Source organism: Xyrauchen texanus, chromosome 16, assembly GCF_025860055.1.
Source record: "Xyrauchen texanus isolate HMW12.3.18 chromosome 16, RBS_HiC_50CHRs, whole genome shotgun sequence".
Taxonomy (NCBI): Eukaryota; Metazoa; Chordata; class Actinopteri; order Cypriniformes; family Catostomidae; genus Xyrauchen; species Xyrauchen texanus.
In genome coordinates, this window is record NC_068291.1 from 31,175,333 (window position 1) to 31,200,845 (window position 25,513).

General features: G+C 39.8%; 1 protein-coding gene across 8 annotated transcripts in view; it reads right to left on the reverse strand.

The window, feature by feature from the left end:
* Positions 1–25,513, reverse strand: part of LOC127656803 (pleckstrin homology domain-containing family A member 1-like) — a 38,249-nt gene continuing 12,736 nt past the window's right edge. The window contains exons 1-13 of one of the 8 annotated variants that reach the window (XM_052145267.1): positions 23,550–23,681; positions 21,211–21,403; positions 20,987–21,043; positions 19,818–19,863; positions 17,750–17,847; positions 13,613–13,735; positions 10,708–10,848; positions 8,651–8,719; positions 7,718–7,782; positions 7,485–7,548; positions 7,289–7,378; positions 5,736–5,810; positions 1–1,556 (exon numbers count right to left, since the gene is read on the reverse strand). In XM_052145267.1, coding sequence (XP_052001227.1) covers positions 1,248–1,556; positions 5,736–5,810; positions 7,289–7,378; positions 7,485–7,548; positions 7,718–7,782; positions 8,651–8,719; positions 10,708–10,848; positions 13,613–13,735; positions 17,750–17,847; positions 19,818–19,863; positions 20,987–21,043; positions 21,211–21,351 — 1,278 coding nt within the window. In that variant the 5' untranslated portion in view covers positions 21,352–21,403; positions 23,550–23,681 and the 3' untranslated portion in view covers positions 1–1,247. Of the gene's footprint in view, positions 1,557–5,735; positions 5,811–7,288; positions 7,379–7,484; positions 7,549–7,717; positions 7,783–8,650; positions 8,720–10,707; positions 10,852–13,612; positions 13,736–17,749; positions 17,848–19,817; positions 19,864–20,986; positions 21,044–21,210; positions 21,404–23,549; positions 23,682–25,513 lie in introns of those variants that run through there. The other 7 variants (XM_052145270.1, XM_052145269.1, XM_052145263.1 and 4 more) reach the window with 7 other exon arrangements.

The window sequence follows — 25,513 nt, forward strand, 5'->3', positions numbered from 1 at the left end:
ATTTAAAATGTGATATTTAATACACAGGGTCAATTCAAACTTGGTTTATTGCTTTGACATTTTTAAAAATAAATAGTATAAACAAACAAGATTAAAACTGTTACAGCACAAAACAAGACAAAAAAAAAAAAAAAAAAAGAAAGTTTAAAACTGCCAGACCTCTGGGAGAAAAAGCCACAGGCACTTTCTCGGATGGCCCCTCAGGACCTTTCCAGGTAACAGTTCACGCAGGGCAAAAACGAATCACAGTGCAAAGATATGCATACACCGAGTAGCGTTTTGTCATAGTAGTCATACTTAAATCCAAACAACACCCAAGACAATAAACACAAACATTTCAACAACAGATTCAAACACAATCTCTCACACACACACAAACCAAGAATGCCAAATATCTACCAATATGACAGGGAAGTGGGTAAATTATAAGGTGTCAGACTGCTCTGTATTACTGTACACAGCCCATGGATTATTAAATAAACTGTGGAATTAATCCACAAATGTTTAGTGGAGTAGGAGACAAACAATAGTATTACAGTTACAAGTATTCACCCATATCATGTATACATGTGGATAAACTGGCAGTCAAATAAACCCCAGCTTTGTCCACAGGATCAATTAGTCACATTGACAGTACATAAAAAAAGTTATAAAAGAGGCATTAGAAATCTGTACAGAAAAAATACAGGAAAAGGGGCATGTTAAAGCTTAAGCAGAAAAAAAAATAGTCAAGACCCTCTTCCCACCCCAACCTGTGGTTAGTATGAAAAATCGAATTCATCACAATTCAACCACGGTCTTCTAACACATTCCCAGACATCCTTTCAAGGTGTTCAACTGAAAAATAGATTTAAATCCCAGGTCAAAAAGTTCTCCTGCTTGACATTTAATCCATTTTTATTTTCTACTCTTGTGCTGACGTTGAGAGTGTGTACGTAGAAGCTAAAAGGTCAGATGGTACTTTGAAGAAACTTTGCTTCAGTTTCATGGTAGTAGTGTTACTCCTAAGCCCACATTTTCTGATCTAGATTCCCACGAATGAAGACAAAATCTTTTTATTCGACATAACCCGTTTTAAAGTTCTGAATTTGGTCGACAGGTTCAGTCCATTAGCTCGGATCCCGTTAAGTTTGGTTTGATCTACCAAAAGTCCTGGTTATATTTCTTTCAAAACATCCTTCCACCACATGTACGTTTAAAATGAGGGTTTATCTCTTGGTCACAGTTAAATGCTTGACATATAACTATCACACCTCACTGACTGGCAGATCCCCAGTATCCAGATCAAGTTGGTGCGATGGAGCGTCACGCATCCCAAAACTGCTGCGTCGTCGCCATGGTGATTCGAGTGTTACTTGGAGAGGCGGGTTTCTTGCAGTGACAGGCGAGCATGTGGGCGGGGCAGGGGCAGCAGGCTCATGAAGTGCTCGCTGTCCCAGGCCAGGCCTCGTGGGACCATAGGATTCTGGGTGGGCTGACACGGCAGGGCTGGTCGTCCAGAGGGTGTTATGACCCGGGTGCTGGCGGTAGAAACAGGAGCTGCCAACAATGTGCTCCTAAAAGGGGAGAGATATTCAATCATTCAAGTCAATATACAAGAGGTTCTGGACAGCTGTTCAAAGTTCAAAAAGATTAGAAGCTACAGTTGTGAGAAAAGTGAGAAAGCATTAATACTAATGCAATAATGATTGAGAGAGGTCTCAGCTGTGAGGAGGTACATCCAAGAAACGTTTAAGAAGTTTTGGATGAGCTCAGCAGTAGAAGGTGAGATGTACCAGAGACTAGAGCCAGCAGACAGCAGAGCACCAGATTAGAAGTGTTAGTGTTCAGAGAGCCCAGCTATCCTCATCACTGGAAAACAGAGCATGAAGGAATATGAGAAAAAGAGAGAGGTTGAAGGTGGGAGAGGGAAAGTATGATGAATATTTAAGGAAAAAAGAGAGGGATGAGGAGAGGCAGAGACAGGATGAATGGAAAAAAACAAACATAAGAATTAAAGAGTTTGGAAGAAAGCACAAAGTTGAGAAGGTTAGGCCTGCATTCTTCAGTTCAATCACACAGGACATGTTCTCGTGTTCCACTGCTAAACTTAAAAAAATAAAAGGTTTTTAATAGCTCTTCTTTCACCTTGACACAGTGTCTTAAATCTGTGTGCTCATGGCACAAGATGCATCCATAAAAGTATGAGGACAGCGAGACATGTAGACTAGACAGTCAAAGACTAGATGCAAAAATGTGTTATTTCAGTGTGATCAAAAATAACATGTAAAAAAAATATCACAATTAATCTTGTTAAGCTTGAAGTACTGCCTGTTTTCAGCATGGTGCAGTGAGTAAAACTCAAGCAGTATAGGAAGCACTCCAATGTACAGACCGCACTCAGGCTCTGTCCTGATACCCGCACTTGCGGTCTTGCTCACTTAAGCCCACACAAGCCTTTATACCGCTTCACATTTAAAGTAGGCCATTTAACAGATACCACTACCAACAACAATCAGTCTTCTGAGAACACCTACAAAAACAGCTGTTGCAACAGGGAGAAACATTGCCAAGTATATGTGTCCTACCTTGCAAATCAAAAAAGCATAAAAAAACTTGCATTCTTCACAACTACTTAAACACTGTGGCCAAACACCGGAAGACCGCAAGTGTGGGTATTGCGAAAGGGCCTCAAGCCCCTTATACACATGTATCAACTTGTGGCGACAAAACCTCTTGATCTCATTCCTTTTCAATGAGAGCTGGTGACTTCCGGCAACATAAGCGACAGCAACCTTTTGCAACTAGATGTGGGCATGTCCAGCGATATAAGATGTGAAAAGTTTAACTTTATGCAAATGAGGAGCGACTTTAGGGTGCAACAACCAATAGGAGTTAAGAGAGCGTCAGTGGAGCTCATGTCATAAGTCTCCTTTGAGACCGTCGAGTCTGTTGAAGATGTTGAGCGCAGGATAGAAAGTGAAGTTAATGTTTCTGTGAGCGATTTGTCTGTTAAATGATTTGTCTGCAGCAACATTCATGGATATAATAAAACAATGTTGCATGGAACAGAAATGATCAGCAGTTTGAGCGAGTTTGTTTCCTACATAGATAGATTGTACGTCTTGTTAATGATTTGATGCAATGAGCACTGCTGCAGTTCATATAAAAACACACTCCCTGAAACACACTTAAAAAAATTTGGCAACAAGAAAACTGATTCCTAGTCAAACTAGAATGATATCTGAGGTTTACCAGCAATATGTCTAATGTCTTTTTCTACGATTTTTAAGAGATCTGGCCAGACGTGCAGTCCACAAATAACGTTAGCGCGACTTCACAGTTGACTAGCAACATTAAGCAATAAAGCCACTGCATGCAAGGCTTTAGGCTTGCTTGAGTGAAAACCAAATATGAGGAGCTGGATGGAGTGCAATCTCGAATGTAGGGATGTTGAGATTCGTTTTTTAATGGGTTAGTTCACCCAAAAAGGAAAATTCTCTCATAATTTTCTCGCCCTCATCCAATCAAAGATATGTATAACTTTCTTTTTGCTGCTGAACACAAACAGAAGATATTTAGATTAATAAATCTGCTCTGTAGGTCCATACAATGCAAGCAAATGGTGATCAGGCCTCTGAAGCTCCAAAAAATCTTTTTGACAAAAAAAAAGCATCTTGACAACAGTAATCTAGCTTGAAACCATGATTGTGCCTAGAGAAGGCAATGGAAAGATGTACAGTTAAAAATTAGTTATATTTCGGGGCTCAACTCGAAGGATTTTTTCTATTGGACCGATTGGGCCAGTGCTTCAGATATTTACTGGCCCTGGCAAATTTTTCACTGGCCAATGCAAAAATGAAAAAAGCTGTTTTTTACCATCATGGCTTTAAAAAAATATATTTAAATTTTTTCACAAATGGGATGGCGATAGAGGGGAGTAAATGAAGAGAGAATTTTCTGGAACCCTTTAAGTTTCAAACTACATTTAAATTGTCAGAGCGACCTATAACCGCTATGTTTCTGAGGTGATACAACCAAAGTGAGATGCTCTGAAAGCATCTGTCTGACACGTGCACACTGACACATTCTTAGACAATCCCTTATAATAAATCTATTCTTGGACAGATTGCCAAACTCAATTGCAAAAATTGATTGCTGTGGACTGTAAGCCAATGATAGGCTTACTGTATGTTCAATAACGTTTTTTGTATTGTCTATCAATGCTTCACTTATCTCCCACAAATGTAATGCATTTTAATTAACTGAATTATGTTTATATTTTATATTTATAATTATTTAAAATAACCATTTATATCCATTTAATCATTATATATTGAATTATTGTTCAATATATAATAGTTATTGGCGTGGTTGCATTAAAATGTGCTAATTAACTGCTGCCACTTTACACTGGAGATATTCGCTTATGTTTTATTTAGTAAATTTTTTCTATGTTTGATCATATTACATAAAATGTTCAATTTTATAACATTCTTGGATTCAATACAAACACATTTACATCTGTTGATGGTGGTGGTTTTTATTAGTGCATGGTCTGCTGCAAACTCTCTCCCTGTTCGCCATCATGTGGCTGTATTTTGGAAGCATTTTGTGGTGTGTTTGCGCTCGCCACTTGAGGACCTGCTTTTTGTGTGTGTGTGTGTGTGTGTGTGTAAAAGTTTTTAGTGTGGATAAAATGACTAAGTGCACCTGTAATATTCTATTATTATCACGACTGCTAAACAACAGAAATAGTCATTCTTTAACCACTTTAACCATAAAGCATCTGAGTCATTTCTCCAAAGTGTCCACAACATTTTACTAAATGATTTTGTGAGAAAGTGCAGACATGATCATACAGACTAATCTAATAACAGGAGTGACTAAGGTCCTGATGTCAGAATTTCCCGTACAAAATGCTAAAACACCAAAGCATATGTAACTACAACGTAATTCATACATCATACATCAAAAACAAACTTATTAGAAATTGTGAATTTGTTAAACTGTGAATCTGTGAGGTTTGGAAATATGTGTAAGTTACCTTAGAAATAATTTTGTAGGGAATGGGAATGTTTAAAGTCAACATCAAATCAAAATGATTGATACAACATATACAAAATGTAAAAACGTGCTCCGCCTTAGAAGAAAATTTCCTTTCCGGCTGATATTGTTTCAAGTTGCCTTTGATCAATTTTTAATAGATTGGAGCATAATTCAGGAGGGTAAAAAACAAACTGATGATAAACTTCATGAACCACATGCTACACACATCAATAAAAAAATAGACACAGATATGTGGTCAACAGTGTTTGAAACACGTTAAACATGCGCTTTGGGTGTTTAGCGGAAGACTGCAGTGGGCTGGCAGAAAGGCAGAAGCATGAGAAATGGAGAAGGGTGCCAATATTAATCGTTAGTTCAAATGAAGGAGCCACTCTGTGTTGAGAAGAAACAGATGAGAAAAAACAAGGGAGATAATTAGCAGGCAAACATGAGGTCAGCAGAAATATGTATTCCGGTAATAAAATTAGCGTATTATGGTTCAAGATTATTTTTAAGTATTTTGTACAGCACTCGATGGCAGATGTATTGAAGCAGTTAAGTATGTGTCTAAAGTTTCCTATTTTGGAAAAGCAAAGTGGAAAAGATTAAGCTAGGTATGTCCGTGTGTGTATGTGCGTTAGCGACTCTATTAAAGTGAAGCGGGGAAGAGGGAAAAAGGGCAGGTCAAGGAGCGGAGCGGAGCTCACATACGTGCTGCCTTGAGTGACGCGTGGTGTGTACCTCTGAATACACGGGCTTGAATGCCTTCTGGCCTGACGCATCTGAAACAACAGTGCAGAGCTACGTTAGAGGAAGAATAAGAGAGAAAGAAAGAGTAGGAAAGAGCAGGAGAGATACAGTTGCCCCAGAAAGTGTATGGATGCTTAAGCCACACTTAATGCATGTCACTGCATTAAATAACAAAATAGCAAACCAAGTTGCATCTGCAAAGATATGATCCTAAAACATCACTATATATTTTTCTTAGCCATTTTTGCAATTACAAACCGGTCTTCAAGGTCATTGTAAGTGGATGTATGATGTCAGCTTCCTTCAAGTTTATGCAGGTGTCCTAGCAGAGCAACCAAAGCTGTAGAGTTCATCACATTAAATATGTACATGTTCCACTAAGTTTGACAACCAAAAAGCATCTGAATAATTTTGAACTATACATGTACATTGCATTTACATTTACATTGCAGTCAAATGCAATGACATTCATGTATGTTTGAGTGTTGGTTAAAAGGAATATTCCGGGTTCAATACAGGTTTAGCTCAATTGACAGCATTTGTGGAATAATGCTGATTACCACAAAACACAAATTCGACTTGTCCCTCCTTTTCTTTAAAAAAAGCAAAAATCGAGGTTACAGTGAGGCACTTACAATGGAAGTGAATGGGGCCAAATTTGGAGGGTTTAAAAAGGCAAAGCTTTTCATTTTATAAAAACAATTCTTCTGTTAAAACTTGTATATTATTTGAGCTGTAAAGTTGTTTAAATCATCATTCTTACCGTTATTTTTGGGTTTATGGCACTTAGTCATCATGGCAATGAAGTTGTAAAGCAGGACATACATTTATACAGAAAAGGTTAGTAAGCAATTTTATCACACTAAAATCATGTTAACACACACATTGTTCACGTCTTGTAGTTATAATTTTGAAACAGAGTATTGTAAAGATTGGGCCCAGACACTTCCAATGAATGTGCCTCAATGTAACCCAGATTTTTGCTTTTGTTATTTTTTGAAGGGGGAAAAGTCTACATTTATTTAAGTGATAATCAACATTACGATACAAATGCTGTGGATTGAGCTTCATTTGTACTGAACCCGGAATATTACTTTAAATGTCCAAATAGTATTTGGGGGACACTGTATGTGGGGAGAGAGCATGAGAGAGAGAAATCTATGAAACGGACAGATCGTGGCTCACATACAAGTGAAATAACACTTAAATTATTACCAATCTTAAACCAAAACCACTGCAGTCAGGTTATTGGAGTCAGTTTGCACCTGTGGTGAGGGGGTATGCAGGCATATGTGTGAGATAGACAATGTGTAGATAAACTACTGTGGTTTTAAGAAATCATTGAGAAAAAAAACAAAAACATCTGCACAAGCACATTCCACATGTTCTTGGCTCATGAATTTATGCTCCATAGTCTTGCTCACAGGCAGAGTGACTACCTGTTTTTGGATATATGTCAGTATGTTGTATGTGTGTATCAGCTAGCTTATGTAAATGTGTGTGTACATACAGAGGCTGCAGACCGGCCCGGGCCCCTCTGAGCCACTATGGCTCCGGAAATAGCCTTGATCCAGCTATGCATCTCCTCTGGACTATCAGCCTGAAAAAGAATGACACAAATAACTAGATTTAAATTAATGGGATTTTTGTTCCACCCACTTTATTGTTCGCCAGGGCGTACAATGATGCATGCCAGGAAATCCCACCTGGGCATAAAATGTTCTGGAGGTTGTGACGACTTCAAAGAGGTTGTCTCGCATCATTATTTCTCTGAAAATAAAAAGAGATACCAAAAAATAATTTTGCTGTCTATAAATATACATTGTCATTCATTTCTTACTGAAGAAAAAAATCAGAATGTAAGAATACATAATTTTATGATATAACAAGAATATAAAAAGAACATTTTATTGGCTGAAATGCTGCACTTGTTTTATACCCGTGTTTGCACTCCTGCACCTTATTGACCTCCTTAAGAAGAATAACCCGCAAAGGCTCCCTCTCCTGAAAGACAAAACAAGGCCGAGAAAAACAAATAAGAAGGCCAGATCTTTGACTACTGGTATGTGTGTGGTCCACTTTGCAGGTTATTTTGGTCAAAATCCATCCACTTTGAAAGGAGGGGGTCATTTGAGTGACATGTAAAAACCAAACCTGGGTTGGTCGCTTTTCATAAGTGGGTTAATCTGAAATCAATTATGCCACATATTATAGAAAAGAAACCAGCTAATTCAAATATTGGGGCAGCTTTCTCTGCAAACATTTATACTTTAGTAAATCTTTAAAATTGTATGTAGATTCAGAATTTACATCTGTCTAGATGTAAGGGAACAATTATGAAATATATTTCACTTACATATTTAAGAAGAATATATAGTTCTGCTCAAGGATATAATGTTCACATGCTACAAAGTGCCTTAAAAACAATACAAAAAAATAAATCAAATTGAATCCTGTATATCTTTCAAAGATGATGCTGTTAACCTCGCAAACTTTGCCAAATCCAGCAACTAGTTCTTCCTCTGAAAGCTAAAATCACAACTGGCAGATGCTTGGAATTTCATAGACAGAGTGCAGTTCATGTTGAGACAGAACACTGGTATTTGCTTTATCTTTTGTTCATACTTAATAAAAGAAAAACCCTAGTGCAAAGAATAACTAGAACTAATATGATCTTGCTTTCATAAAACAGAAGTCTGACATTATCTAGCGTAAGAGGCTTTCTAAATCTGCTAACTCAACAAATATAAAAGCCACTCAAACTAAACAGAAAGCCAAAGCAAGAATGCTGGTGTGAACTGTATAGAGAAGCATTCAATACAAAATAACAGCAATTATTATTGCATAAGTGAAGAGTAAATGTACAAAATACCTGCTCAGACTTGAAGTAACTCATGGAGTTTTGCTCCAAAACAAAATATCTCCTTTTCCAGTTCTTCATCTGACAGAAGAGGAAAACATTGACCTGGAATTAATTCTGTCTAGTTGTTACCAATAGTTTTATACAATTCATCCATCATGACAGATTGATTTTGCACACAGCTGTACACCAAAAGTTTAATAGTCTTACAACTGCTACACATGTTTAAAGGGATAGTTCAACCAAAAAAATAAATAAAACCATCTGCTATCATTTATGCATCCTCATGTTGTTCCAAACCCATTTGACATTCTTTCTTCCATGGAACACAAAGATATACGTTAAAGGGATAGTTCACACAAAAATGAAATTTCTCTTATCATTTACTCACTCACTCATGCCATCCTAAATGTGTATGACTTTATTTTATCTACAGAACACAAACAAGTTTTTAGAAAAATATCTCAGCTTTTTAAAGTGGTGTAGCTTTTTATACTTTTTTTTTTTTAAGTGGTGGCGTAGTGGGATAAAGCACATAACTGTTAATCAGAAGGTCACTGGTTCGAGCCCCACAGCCACCACCATTGTGTCCTTGAACAAGGCAATTAACTCCAGGTTGCTCCGGGGGAATTGTCCCTGTAATAAATGCACTGTAAGTCGCTTTGTATAAAAGCGTCTGCCAAATGCAAAATGTAAAAAGTAAATGTTTTTATGTCCATGCAATGCAAGTGAATAGTGATCAGGCCTTTGGAAGTCCCAAAAGCAGATACAATCAAATTAAACACAATCCATCAGACTCCAGTGGTTTTGTCCATGTCTTATGAAGCGATCCAGTTGGTTTTAGGTGAGAACAAGCCAAATATAACTCCTTGTATCCAATGGCACTTCCTATAGTGCCACCTAGTTCTATGCGCATGCTTCAAGCCCTAGGAAGTCTAATCGAGCTTGAAATCATCATCATTGTACCCAGAGACTGCAATGGCATGATATACAGTGGAAAAAGGAGTTATGTTTTGGTCTGTTCTCACCCAAAACCAACTGGATCGCTTCTGAAGATATCGATTAAACCACTGGCGTCATAAGGATTACTTTTATGCTGACTTTATCTCCTATTTGGAGCTTCAAAGGCCTGATCACCATTCACTTGCATTTTATGGACCTACAGAGCTGAGATATTCTTCCAAAAAAATCTTCATTTGTGTTAAGCAGATTAATTAAAGTCATATACATCTTGTATGGTATGAGGGCGAGTAAATGATGACATAATTTTCATTTTTATGAACTATTCCTTTAAGGCAGAATGTTTGGAACCGATAGCCTTAGCCACCATTTACTTTCATTGTATTTTTTTTTTCACCATACAACCGTAAATGGTGACTGAGACTGAACATTATGCCATCAACTTTCCTTCCACAGAAGAAAGTCATGTGGGTACAGTCAGAACTCTTTAATCTCACAGATACTTTAATCCATTCTTATTGGAAAATTTGTTCGAACGAGCCAACAGCATGGATTTTGTTATCGTCTAAGTGCCCTGCGAAGGCATGATCAACAAGAGTTACAACACAGCCTGGCACGCTGAACCATTGTAGGGGGAGGGTGCATTCAAGTTCAAGATGGCATTTGATTGGACAAGGTTTCTGAACCTCTGAGTCATGGATTTTCCTGCATAGAGACTGCATATTTGAAATGCTTTTATCTTCTGAAAATAAATTGTATCAATGTTTAGAAGTACACTAGCATATAGATGACTTTAAAGCTAATAGACATGTACTAAACCAAGCAGAAAAACATTTATTTTGATTTCACTGGATTTTTTATTTATTTATCCCCTTTTCTTCCAATTTGGAATGCCTAATTCCCACTACTTAGTAAGTCCTCATGGTGGCACGGTTATTCATCACAATCCGGGTGGCAGAGGACAAGTCTTGGTTGCCTAAGCTTATCACGTGACTCGTCGTGCATGACTCCATGGACCTTTTAGGGTTCTTAATACTTAAGCAGTCTTGAACATATACAAACCTGGGACCACAAGACCACAATTAAAACCACCACTTCCTCAGACTCACCAGGGCACCCTGTTTGACGCAGTATCCTGCTTTAATAACAGTCTGATCCTGTGCTGCTCTGGTTTGCAAATATGGTGGATGGTTAAGAGTCTTTCTCAAGTTCACCTTCTCTCCTCCAACACTGTGACCCCCCTCCCCTTCCTGCTGAAATAGAAAAATACAAATTATATATATAAAAATAACACACACACACACACACACACACACACACACAGATCAGCCACAACATTATAACCACCTGCCTAATGTCATGTAGATCCCACGTGTGCCACCAAATCAGCACCAACCAACATCTCAGATTAGCATTCTGAGATTATATACTTCTCACCACAATTGTACAGAGTAGTTATCTGAGTTACTGAAGACTTCAAACTCTCTCATCAACAACGCAATTGTACAATTGTAGGGGGCAGAATTGCATCTCAGTATGCACAACACATTGAACATTGAGGTGAATGGGCTACAACAGTGGAAGGCCACATCGGGTTCTGTAGGCCAAGAACAAAAAGTTGTTTTATGCATTGCACTGCTGCCACACAATTGGGTGGTTATATAAATCGCATGAATAAGTAGGTGTACCTAATAAAGTGGTCACTGAGTGTATGTAATGTGTAATATATATATATATATACACACACAAGTCTTCTTCCAGGATAATCTTCAGTGTTTCCTACAGTATTTTGTGAGACTGTGGTGGGTGGACCTCAGACCCTCTAGGGAGGTCCGGAGGCATGCTCACCCGTGCATTTTTTTTTTTTTACATTTTAAAAGATAAATGCATCAATCTGGTGCACTTTGAGAGCAAAATTAAGGAGGCTATACATGAAGAACTTTATGCTCTTGTAAACAATTTTGTGCTCTAGTAGTAATTCGATCACATTGGATGTATATATATGAATGGTGATGACATGGCAAAAAAGCCATGTCTCTTCTGCGACAAGTAACGTTAAAATTTCACTATTACTCCACTTTATTTCTTGACAAAAGCCTATGAATAGTCTGTTTGGTGATTCACTTGCCATCTAACTATGCTAGCTATCCTAGCAAGCTACCTCTGTAGCCGTTTCTTCCTCATCCGGTGGTGGATTTCTAATGTTAACACTGAAGCACCCCCAGATCATCACTGATACTCCACTTGGTCATCTAATGGTTAGACGGAGACCTGGAGACACCATCAAGCCACAGTGTCTCGCACCCACTGTGAAATTTGGTGGAGAATCTGTGATGATCTGGGGGTGCTTCAACAAGACTGGAATCGGGCAGATTCGTCTTTGTGAAAGATGCATGAATCAAGCGTCATACAAGGTTATCCTGGAAGAAAATGTGCTTCCTTCTGCTCTGACAATGTTCCCCAACTCTGAGGATTGTTTTTTCCCACAGGACAATGCTCCATGCCACACAGCCATCAGTCAAGGTGTGGATTGAGGCCACCAGATCAAGACCCTGTCATGGCCAGTCCAATCTCCAGACCTGAACCTTATTGAAAACCTCTGGAATGTGATCTAGAGGAAGGTGGATGGCCCACAAGCCATCAAACAAAGCCGAGCTGCTTGAATTTTTGCACCAGGAGTGGTATAAAGTCACCTAACAGCTATGTGAAAGACTAGTAGAGAGCATCCAAGATAAATGAAAGCTGTGATCGAAAATCAGTGTTATTCCACCAAATACTGATTTCTGAACTCTTCCTAGGTTAAACATTAGTATTGTGTTTAAAAATGAATAGGAACTTGTTTTCTTTACATTATTTGAGGTCTGAAAACATGCATCTTTTTAGTTTTTTTGTTCAGTTGTCATTTTCTGCAAATAAATGCTCTAAATCAGGGGTCTTCAACCATTTTCAGGCCAAGGACCCCTTTGTGGGTAGAAAGACTGAGCTGGGACCCCTGTTACATATTGTATAAAATTGAGTGTTGCATTTTATGCCTATAAAAATGTTTATGGTGCTACGGTACCATATTATTGTATGTACATATTTCCTTATGTTTACACTGCAAAGCCATTGAAATAATCATTACATGCTACCCTGCTGAAAAGACCAGCTAAAACAGCATAAGCTGGTTGGCTACTTTTAGCTGTCACCCAGCCTGGTCATGCAGTAGCAGGTCAGGCTGGTTTTAAAGGGGTTTTGAACCCTTTTTTTTAGCTGTTCAGGCTGGTCTTAGCTCATCAGGCTAGTCATGCTGATCATAGTTGGTCAGGCTGGTCTTAGCTGGTCAGCCTGGCCTAGCTGGTTTAAGATGGGAGGCTAGCTGGTCTCCCAGCCTGACCACCTAAAACGTGTTCAAACCACCTCTGAAACAAGCTAACTGACCAGCTTAGGCTGGTTTTAGCAGGTCTTTGCAGCAGGGACAGCAGGTGTCTGCAACATTTTTGACATGAAGTGACATTTTAAATTTTCCTTGTTAATCCCTGTGCCAAACCTCCTCCAAAAAGTAAGAAAAGACAGACAGACAGACAGACAGATAGATAGACAGACAAAAAGAAAAACAGACAGACACTTTCCATGCAGAATAAAACAACTTTTATATGGTTACTAAAATGGAGCAAAAATTTGTGACGAGGAAACAATGACTTAATGTATGACTTATTTCATGTTGATTTCAGAGAAATGTCAGTACTTTATAGAATAAAACAAAAATGTTAATTTTACTTAAACACATACCTATGAATAGTAAATCCAGAGAAACTGATAATTTTGCAGTGGTCTCTTAATTTTTTTTATTTTCTATATATATATTTAAAATTGGCTTCATTACCTAAAAGCAAAATATAATTTATTTAGTTTTTCAGGTGGAATATGACCCAAACTTCATAAGAGTCACCTTACCAGAATGTGTCTGATTGAACGGTTGTGTATTTTCACTGTTTGTGTGTCAAAATCATTTGTCTGAATGATTGAGAGTACCTGTGTCGGTGTGACGACAGCAACTCCAGCAATAATCTCAGTCCTGTATGGGCCCTGTTTCTTGTTGCCATTAGCAGCCGAACTCTGACCCTCAGAGTGGACACCATCAGAGGACTTTGGAACCTGAGAGAGAGAGAGAAAGGGATGTAATGAAAAAGGAAAGATCAAGAGAGAGATATTTACAACAAACATGTGGTGACACGCACACAAACAGCATTTTCTATTCATTAAAGGGGTCATGACATGGGTTTTTTTATTGTATTATTATGTTCCCTTAGGTGCAATTATAGTATTAATATATTTTTTTTTAAGAAAAACTTTTAAAATCTAGTGATTTATGACCTTTTCCCACCCTGTTTCTCATCCTCTGATTCAAACAGTCTGTTTTGGGGGCGTTTTCCATTTAAGACTTCAGTGTTAACGCCCACTGTTATGATTGGCTAACGTCAGTGCCTATGTATCAATTATTGACGCCCCAGCCAGAACAATATGCAAGTAAACTAAGTAAAAACACTGTGATTATTCATAATGAATGAAATTGCGCTTTAAAAAGTAGTTTAAAGTTTAAAATAGATTACTTACAGTTTACGTCGTCGTTGTTCCCAGAATAGTCGGCACGGACTTATCTTTGAGCAACAGTTTTCTGGCAAAGCCAGCATCATATTGAGATTTGTTCTCAAAACAGTCATCCTTAAAATGTACAGAACAAGCGCTTAAGTTAACACTGCCGTGACTGGGACGTCCGCAAAAACTAAACTGCATCCATTTTTCCCTGACGTCTGGATCTTTCGGCAGCTTATTCAGAGGTTTTGTTTGACCACAGCCAGGAACAGCACATCTGTGTGGCATCGTAATTTTCCTGTGCACAAGTAGTCTCTGTCAGAGCTCGCTGTCCATCGACTGAACACTTGTGAGGCGACGGCGATACTGAAATGAGCGTGAGTTGTCTTGCGCTTAAAGCGTAGTTATCTTGTGCTGGAGGCGGTCATATGCAAACGCTGGTACGTCACTTCTAACCGTCACGTCACTTCTAACCATGAATCCAGAACGAGCTGTATTTTGAGCTTGATTAAATAAATGATTCGTTTAGAATGGGGAGGACGTCTTAAAATATTAAACTTGCAGGAAGTTTTAATGATACAAAGACCTCTTATATACCAAAAGATCAAGGCAAATTTGGTTTCTCATGTCATGACCCCTTTAAGTCTGACTCAAAACAGATAATTTAAGCAGTTTATAGCTAAACATTTGGGTATGGGCTGTTCCGTGTCGATTCATTTTCATTTGACTTTATTCCCCACATCTTCAAATACATTACATTTCACAAAGATCAAGATTATAACCGTTCTCAATAGCTCATAATTTGTTTTAATTATCTCAATGTAGTAACTAGAAGTGGGAAATAAAGTCCAAATTAATAATTGCAATATTCTTACATTTTGGTTAAATAATGATGCTGTATGTAATCACATTATACACATTTTTATGAAGAAGTTATTTAAAAAAAAAAAAAATAGTAAAAATTCCTTTGTTTTAAAAATAATGTCCAAAGTAATGGTAGACCTTTCCAATTAGAATTAGGGATGTACCGATCCGATTCATGGTATCGACTCCGATACTGAAGCTTTTAGACGGATCGGGTATCGGTCCGATGAGCCCGATCCAAATCCGATACTGTGTGTTAGTCATGTTCGTTACTGTCAAGCTCCAAACATGACATAAAAGAAACATAAAAATTCCATTAAAGCAGTTCGTATGACTTGTGCATTTTATTCAAAGCCAGATGTGCGATAGCTCTGTGAATCACAAAAGGCTGTGTTTATTGAGTAAATATATAGAATGCGTAGCGCGTTAGTGAATGGTGCTGCTCTGTTGACACAAACTCACGCACAGGCTGGTGATGCCCTTGCGTATATTTTTAGCCTTCACTGCGGTGCGCAATATTTGAGCGCTACTCATGAACAACATCTCAGATGTAGATGCTCAATAGTTCGGTTCACTTATAATATGCATTTAGAATGGCACTGGAGGTGCATTTTACCAGAATTTGAATGAGAAGTGAATTAAACTACTGTGAACTTGCCTACAAACAGACACGTACAGGACTTCCTGGAGAGTTTAGAATGTCAAAATAAAAGTGTTTAAAATGTTTACGATTTAAATACATTACTGTTGTATTTAAAATTAAAAGTCAATAATAATAATAATAATATATAATAACAATATTAATATCAATGTATTATTATTATTATTATTATCATCATTAGTATTTGTTTACAATTTATAACAATATTTAAGTTGAATGGGTTCCAAAACAACTGACAATGAAAATTGGACTGATGTCTTACAACTAAATTGAACAAAAAAGAGATCTGAATACTTTAAAGTCCAGATGCAAGTTGGAAAAAAAAAAAAAAAAAAAAAAAGGCAAAAATAAAACACTGGTTTCTTTTCTACTGAAGACTTGAAGACAGGAATTACTGTTCATTTTGCTGCTACATTATCCAGTATATTAGTTAATAATAAAGGGTTTCTTAATAAGCAATACATTTATATTGAAATAATGTGTAGTTAGAGGTTTGTGTATCTTTACATATTAAAGAGTACTCCCAATTAGTTCCACACAATAATGTAAAGATATTCTAAACTGATTATGCAAAAAACAACACTGGTATCGGCTTGGGATCATTATTAGCAGATACTAAGATTTCCAATATCGTAATAGAAAAAGTGTTATCGGTGCATCCCTTTCTGTAACATGTTGCTTTTGCATAAACACGATATAGACAATAATCAAAACTTTTTATCCGTGGACACAATTCTACCTCATCGGTTGAAAGATTAATTGTTATATCACCCACCCCAAGCAGAAACCCAGAAATTACTTTATTTATTAAGCCACAGGTGTTATGCAGCAACACTGTTGGTGTGTAATCACAACGCAAGCCCGCTGTTGCCCCTTATGTGTGTGGTATGAAACATGCCTGACTCAACAGCTAATTGTGTAGCCTTCAATCCATAAGCCCATCCTCCAAGTTTCTCTGGCATACAGTGAGAGACTTCCTGCCATTGCATGTGGAAGTGTAATATGTATTAGTGATGCATAGAGACAGAGAAAGAGTAGAGGGGATACAGAGACATTGTAACATTTGCGCACGTGTGAGTGTATTCTGAAGCAGTGATGACCCCGAGGTGAGGGTTGTTCGAACAATACAATTTCCCATTAATCAGCCAAGTGACTCACACACAGACAAAGCCATCAGGATGAGATACGCACTGCTTAAAAAAAAAAAAAAAAAAAAAAAGAAAAAAGAATAGGAAATGGTTTTTTTGAGAAACTTTCAACTTCCTGTGTGTGTGTGTGACTTGACATGTCCTCACAAAGGGGAAAAAGACAGCGCTCTAATAAGGAAACTGTCACAGCAAGTGCATAGGAATGTTTTCTTAATGTAATTCGGCTTGTAATATATTGTTTGGCATACATTGACATGCATCACTTGCAGACTTGCAAGTACAGCTGAAAAACAACACAAACCAGAATATAATTGTCAGAAAAACTCAAATTCCCCGAATGGCTTCATCTTTACTTTACATGTTCCACTGTGTGTGTAGTAGTCTTGGCCATTAGATTAGCATGCAAGTTTGTTTAATAGCCAGCTAAACAACTAATTTAAACTGAAAAAAAGCTTGAAAGAGAGTACTTATTTGCATGCAAATAAAAGAATATTAGGGTAAATCTGTGTTTTTGTTAATTTGTTTTAAGACTGTTATTTCATATCTTCTTTTTATCTACATTCACATTTATGCATTTGGCAGACTCTTTTATCCAAAGCGACTTACAGTGCACTTATTACAGGGACAATTCCCCCGGAGCAACCTGGAGTTAAGTGCCTTGCTCAAGGACACAATGGTGGTGGCTGTGGGGCTCGAACCAGCATCCTTCTGATTTCCAGATTACCAGTTATGTGCTTAGACCACTACACCACCACCACGTTTTTGTTTTATATAAACTGCATTATGCAGTTAGATTACTACTATGGCATTATTTCTAAAAACATGCACATGTGCCCTCAACTTTTGCACAGTACTGTAGGTTGTCTACATTTACACCTGTATGTTTTGTGTGTGTCTACTCACTGTGATTTTGGTTGCATTGTTGAGCGCATTAACCCATTCCACTAGATCCTGCTGATCATTAGCCTGCAGAAAGTACTTCCTCATTCCTGCATTAATGACTGCAGAGGAAGAGAAAGACAGAGCTTGACCCCACTTTCCATCATGAAATGTCCATAACCCATATTACTTACAGGGTATCTCTGTGAGATCTCAGTGCATCAAAACAAAAGGTTTATAGTTTAAAAAAATTAAATCCAAAAGCACTTGGACACAGACAGCTTGTATTAGAGCACAGTAGACTTTATGCATTTCCATAGTGTCAGCCCATCAAGTCAATCAGAATGTGTGAATCAATTTCAGGGTGAAAAGCTACAGGAAAATGGAGCTGGACTATTAATTCAGTGACCGTTTGCTGGGACGAAGAGGTGAATGCTCACAATAAACGCCATTGTGTGCACATGTTGGATGTTCCCTTATATGCTGTGGTTTAGAAATGTTCTGCCATGTACCAAGAGTCACACTCTTGCCTAGTTATCTTATTGTGTGTCCTTGTGTGGTTAAAGCTTTGCAGAATCCCTCTCTACCAGCCTCCCCCATCTGACACTGAAGTGTTGTCCTCACTGGATTACTGTGTATAAACCACATAAAACTTTTTAAGTAGCACAGTACATTATGACTTGGAACTCCATGTTTAGCTTTTAAACAATTGTTATTAAACCAATTATTATTTGCACTTTTCTGCATTTTTGTATTTTTTTTTTTAAAAGACATTACATTGTTGATCAGACACTTTCAAATCAACTTACATTACATGTTAAACTCCCTGTACAAAGTTATGGAATTACAATGTCTCCAACGTAGCAGAGGAAAACTAGTTAGGGCAATGCGAGACGCATGCAAAATGACTGAATTTGAATGAACATACACGTCCCCACACTGCAGATACCCAATTAATCAGGAACTGCTTTTTAGGTGTGAAATCAAAATGCAACAGAATTGATAAAGACAATTTGGTCACCAAAATAACCACTGATCAAACTTTTTTGTCTGGGATGGTCCTATAAGAACCACTGATTGAACACTCCCCAAAAAGAACAGATTAAAACAAACCAACCAAGCCACTGTAGATAGTAATTTGTTCAAAACCTATATGCAAAACAATTCACAGTAAACTTCTTGCAGGTACAATACACCTAGAGGAAACTGGGGTTAATAGCCTTGCTCAAAGACACAATGGTGACAGGTCATGGATCTCAAAGACATGGTACTGCCATGTCTGGTTATTTTACCATATGGATTAAAACATTTACTATGTTAAATGAACAAAGTCAAAGATGAAGAGAACTGGTGCCAATTAGAAGAACTAAACCAATAAACAGGATTCCAGGAATACTTCAGAATTGTCAGAAGCATCCTGCAAAGTACAAGATTTTAGAAGCATGCACACACACTCATGCCAATTCACTAGAACACACATCTATCAAGTGACCAGACACCGTTTCCTGTTTCCACAAATGCTCTGCAGACGGCTACCATGTGCAGTGCAGTGACTGCACATGCACAGCAACACAGAAATATGCATATATAACACATGAGAATGAGTATGCACTCAAATTATCCAAGTGAGAACAGAACTGCAAATGACATTCTTTGGTGGGGCACCATTGCAAGAACATAATATATTATTACAAGCCATTCATAGAAGCACAGTAGCAATGCATTATCAACAGCCGAATTATTACAGAAAAGTATTCACTGTCCCATGCAAAACATTTCTCTGAATCATCAGGGATTTTTTATTTTCTAGCATCTAAACAAGTAAAAAAAAAATTTGACCAAGCCTCTGAACAAGAATATTTCAGACTTGGTGTCAAGCAGTTCATAGAAATGCATTATTTCATTTTAAAATCTTCTATTTCATGCTATTTGTGCCAAAAATGGTCTTCTACACCAGATTCTAATCTAAAGCTAAAAAGCATAATCAGACAATCATGGTGTAAATTACACCAATTTAAAATACAAGCAGGAATTTGACAACTTTGTGCATAGTGTGTGTGTGTGTGTGTGTGTGTGTGTGATAAAATCTTACCGAAGCAGTATTCAGCCTTTGGCCTCTGTTTGGTGGCATCACTAACCTATGAAAAGAGGGAGGGGAAAAGAGTGCAGTGTCCGATGTAGCCTGAATAACTGTGCCACATCTGAAAGAAAGAGTTTTTGTCCCCTACAAAAAGTACTGTGGTGATCCCATAGTACATTGATGATATCAGATAATAATAACAAGGTACTGAATGATTACCATATTCATTTAACATCATATTTACAGAGTTCTGCAAGACCTCATTTACACCTGGTATTAAGATGCGTTTCATGTGATCTGTTCATAAGTGGTTAGCATTAATTCAGGTGTAAACAGGATCTAAAACTTTTGCAACCGGATCACAAAAATCACATACAGAGGTAGTCAAAATGCATGCGATCACATTACATTTGAGGTGTAAATGTTATTATTGCTCAGCCGATAAATCGGCCGATATTCTGTGTTTTTTAATTATTGCAATCGGTAACCCTTATCATAGACCACTACGTTATTACATCCTGATATGTCCTGGACAGCATGGAAGCCACGTCCCTCACCTGTCAATCAAACGCTGCGCTAAATTAAGAGTTTAAACTTTGCCGGTTATGTGCGGCTTTAAAAGAAAGTAACCATCTAAAAAAACGTTTCCAGTAACATGCTCAAGAACTTCACAGAAATTCTTCAGTGTGCCTGATGTTAACATGCAGTGACACAGATGAGAAGCATGTGCAGTTGATTTAGGTTCTTCACTAATATAACCGAAAAATGCTTGAAATGTCACGCTTGAGCTTAGATTACATTTCAATTGTTCCTGAGAATAACAATGCGCAGGTTTATCCAGTAAGTCACTGACGTGATGATTGATGTATGTCATTATGAAACCAGACACTCCCCTCAAAATCCGATTACAGTTGGTTACAGGAGATGCATTCAAGTGACCAGGTGTAAATGTGATGTATCTCGTCTGACCACTTTTGATCGGATCACCTTACACACATCTAAATACCAGGTGAAAACAAGGTCCAAGGCATGTCCAAAAATCATGGTAGTTGCATGATACTTTGTGTGTTAGTGGTGTTTTCCTCTGAGAAGCATATAGTACCACAACAATTTAACAGCCTTCTATTAAGTGATTATGCAGAAATGGTAGAATGTGTGAAAAACTGTTATGTGAAGCTTACCTTTGATATGTAGGTGAGACTGAGGGAACTCACATGTTTGGTACCTGCAGGCAAGTTCTACAAGACCAAAAACAAATATCACTCCCTCAAACAGCACCCCAAACATTGAAAGAGAAATTACCAAGGATGTATTTTTGATTTCAAAATTGCTGAGCAATTCAGGTAAGAGCACATTAAACAACATAATATCACATTGACGGCTCAGCAGAGGTTTCAGAAGATACCTGCGGGTTGTCCATGTACCAGACCAGACTTCCCTGCTGTGTGTCCAGGATAAAATAGCGCCGCAAGAACTTGCCGCTGTTCTCCACATCCTCAATGTCCAGGAAACCGCAGATGCGGTTCTGCCGATCCACGTAAGGCATGTCCCCCTCTCTTCACACTACTCATTCCTTCTCTCTCTCATACCAGAAACTGCTGCAGAGACAGAGAGAAAATAAGGAGCATGGGATGGGAAAGGGTAAAGATAAAGAGGGAAACACAGAGGAAGAGAGAGAAAGAGATTGCGATAAAAAGAGAGAGTAGAGTTAGTCAGGGCTGATGCAGAGAAGCCTCTCTCTTCCTTTCACTCTCGACTCTCTCAACTGAAAAATATTTTCTTTCTCTAATGTCTGTCAAAACCATTCCCATCTACAGTGTCTGAACAGGACGTGAATCTCACCACTGCCCTGCACTAGCAACTGCCAGGGGTGCAGATCCTATTTCAAGTTGAGGGGAAAGAAAAACAAGAAATTTGCTTTGTAAGAATGGTTATCGGTATATTAACAATTAGCTTGGGATCAATGTCCAGCCTATGCATAATCTACTAGGGCTGCAACTAACAATTATTTAGATAATCGACCAATCTAACGATTATTCAGCGATTATTGCAACAGTAGATCAATAGCTCTTAACTGATTATTCAGCTTGTGCCCAGAGTTAAAAGGTTGTATTAAACACGCTTACTAACAATACAGAACAAAATAATCTTATGAAAATACCTCTAAATGACATTCATTGAATTAAAGGGGAAAAAAAAAAACTTTATACGTCTGCCAGTGCATCAAAGACAAAATATACTTATATTCAAGATTCTCTAAAAGCAAGTCTAAATATCTTATATGCTGCTTCTCGGGTGAATGCATCTTTTTTAAAGGATTTCTAGATATTTTAAAACATTTGTATTTTTTATTATATTCACCATTCTGATAAAAAAAAATTCTTCTGCAGTACAGCTGCTAAAGTAAATGTACATCATTTTAAAGGAATTTTAGTAATTTATATTGAAAAACTAGCCGAAACAAAAACAAATCAAAAACGTATTTTGCAGTTCATGGGGAGAAGACTACCTCTCTCACTTTTATGTTCACATCGATCCATCTTTAACTCACAAAAAACAAACTCTCTCCTTTTAATAATGTTGCCTACTGCCGATTTTCTTTAAGATAAGAAACACACAGTGACACATACTGTATATTATTATTAAAAATATCACAAGCATCACGTCATAATCTAGCTGTTGCGAGTGTGCATGCAAGGGATGAGCGTATCCGAGAATTTAAAAGCAGTGCTTTCAGCTTTTAAATCAATACTATGAATAATAATGGCATGATTCATATCGGTCCAGGTTAAAGGGGTGGGGTCCTGCAGGTGCTCCCCTCCTGGTCCAGGGCGCAAGGTACGGCACAGCTTCACTGGGCCCATGGCGTAAGAGAGGAATGGTGACCCGGCATCCTGGCCTGTCCTCCACAACGCATGCTCCAGTCCTAGCAACACATCTAACCCATGTATAGGATTTCTGAAGAATGGGTCCTGCGAGGATGCCAGCATGCATGCACAGGTACTAGAGACCGGCTTTTAAAGGCTGTGGTGAAGTTCTATAAACTTCAGGTGCACCTCATCATGTGTTGCCAACCAGGAATAATCACCCCTCCTCTCTCCAGCCCATGCCCGTCGGGAGCCTAGCAAAGATGGCTGATGCAGGGCATCACTGAAGTCAAGGGAGAAGGTCATCATGTCACACTATTCAAAGATTCAAAAGAACTGCTCATTAGAGCCAATCATTCGGGAAACAGGCTACATTGAGTGTGTTTCACGCTAAAGATTAAAAAACTGCCTCAGGTGTAGTTCGAGCACTACACAGGTCTTGATGGTGCCAGATGGGCTGGTTTGAATATTTCTGTAACTGCTGATCTCCTGGGATTTTCACGCACAACAGTCTCTAGAATTTACCCCTAATGATGCCAAAAACCAAAAACATCCAGTGGGCGGCAGTTCTGTGGACAGCAATGCCTTGTTGATGAGAAAGGTCAACAGAGAATGGCCAGGCTGGTTTGAACTGACAAATTGTACGGTGTGGCAGCGGGGGAGTGGGCAAGCGCCCGTCCGGGAGAGAAAAGCGTTAAGGGCGCTCACACCTGAGCTAAATGATGTCTAACACCTGTCTCTAATTGCAGTAGCTTGAGGAAAGCGGCGTAAAAAGCAGCAGCAACAGAGCCCAGAGGAGAGCCCGACACGAAGGCCAAGAAGCTAGTGTGTTGTATTAGTGTGTGAATTAGTGTGAGAGAATTAAAAACAACCTTACCTGAATCCTGTTGCTGTTTCCGTCCCTTCCTCAGTGGAAACTCGTTACACTGGTGCCGAAACCCGGGATTTGCAGGAACAGTGGTCCAAAGCTATGGAACAGAGTCGCCCCATAGAGTCCTCCCAGCTGGCGGAAGTCCTCCAGTCCCCTCGCTACGCTCCATCAGGGCCACCAACAGTCTCTGCTTGAGCTCCGACAGGACCAGGATCGTCGGTTCTTTGAGATCATGTGGGCTCAAGCAGAGGACCGGCTTGCCATCCGGAGCCTCCTCAGCCAGGAGGCCGCTCCAGACGCAGCCGCGACCCCGGACACCCGCGCCACACTGCCCCCACCCGCACTACAGAAGATGGGGCCGGCAGATGATCCAGAGGCGTTCCTGGACCTCTTTGAGCGCACGGCGGAAATTTGGGGTTGGCCACGCGACCAGTGGGCAGCCCGCCTCGCCCCTTTCTTGTCTGGGGAAGCACAACTCGTGGCACAACAACTTCCGGCAACAAGCCTCCTGGCTTATACCGACTTGAGGAGAGCCATCCTGCAACGGGTTGGTCGGACCCCGGAAGAAAGTCGCCAGCTCTTCCGGGCCATGAAACTGGATAAATCCGACCGCCCGTTTGCGTTCACCCAACGGCTCCGTGATGCCTGTCGGAGGTGGCTGCTTGCGGGGGACCGCGACGTCGAGGAGCTCGTCGATCAAGTGGTACTGGAGCAGTTTGTCCAGCGCTTGCCCCGGAAAACGGCAGAGTGGGTCCAGTGCCACTGCCCGGCGTCGCTGGAGGAAGCCGTACGACTCGCGGAGGACCACATGGCGGCGATTCCAAGGGCGGATGAGCCCTCTCTCTCTCTCTCTCCCCTTCCCCTGTGTCTTCCCCTGTTTTTCTCCCCTCCCCTCTTCCCTCTCGCTCTGCCCTCTCCCCAGGGTCCATTCCTGCCCCCCCGCAGGCGTGGAGGATTCATGAGACCAACTTCCCGGCCGTGGGAGAACCCGCCTACCCCTTCCCCATCCTTCAGCCGCTCTTCTCCTCAGGTGGGGGCGCCCGCCAGCACGGGTGCGGCCGTGGCGCCTGGGCTGGTCTGTTGGAGGTGCGGAGACCCGGACCACTTCCGGGATCAGTGTCCGCTGATGGAAACAGGGACAGTGGTGCGGGTCTCCGACTTCCCGCAGGCTGCCCCCGATCGGGCTGGAGCGTACCGTATTCCGGTAAGGATCCAGGGGGGTACATACCAAGCATTGTTGGATACCGGCTGTAACCAGACCACCATCCACCAACGCTTGGTTCAACCCGGGGCTTTGGGATTAGCTAAACTGGTGAGGGTGAGGTGTGTGCATGGGGATGTTCACAAGTATCCCATGGTGACTTTGGCGATTAAATTCAAGGGAAAAAAACCATAGTGTGGAGGCAGCGGTTAGTTCCCGCCTCACCCATCCGCTAATCTTGGGTACTGATTGGCCGAATTTCAAAGATATTTTAGAGGGTATTTGTGCGGATGGGTCCTGCATTAAGAGGTGTGCGGTGTGCGATGCTTTGGCAGGGGAGGCAGAGCCGGGGCCGCCCTCGGCTGCTCGGAATGACGAGGGAAGGGCGAGGTGGTCGCCTCTCCTCTCAGGGAATTCCCTGAGGGGACTTCCCTCTAGAGCAGTCGTGGATCTAAACCCTTAAACATGCTCTTGGCCAAGTGAGAGTAATTGATGGTCAACAGCTCCGCCGGGCATCGCCATTGCATACCCATATTTTTCACTTATTAAAGATCGGTTGTACAGAGTGACGCAGGACGCTCAAACAAAGGAGGAAGTGACACAATTATTGATTCCACGGAGCCGCCGGAAATGGTTTTCCAGGCGGCTCATTATAATCCTATGGCCGGTCACCTAGGGGAAAGAAAGACACTTCTCCGCCTAATAGCCCGCTTCTATTGGCCGGGCATTGACGATGACTTCCGCAGGTGGTGTGCGGCGTGCGTGAATG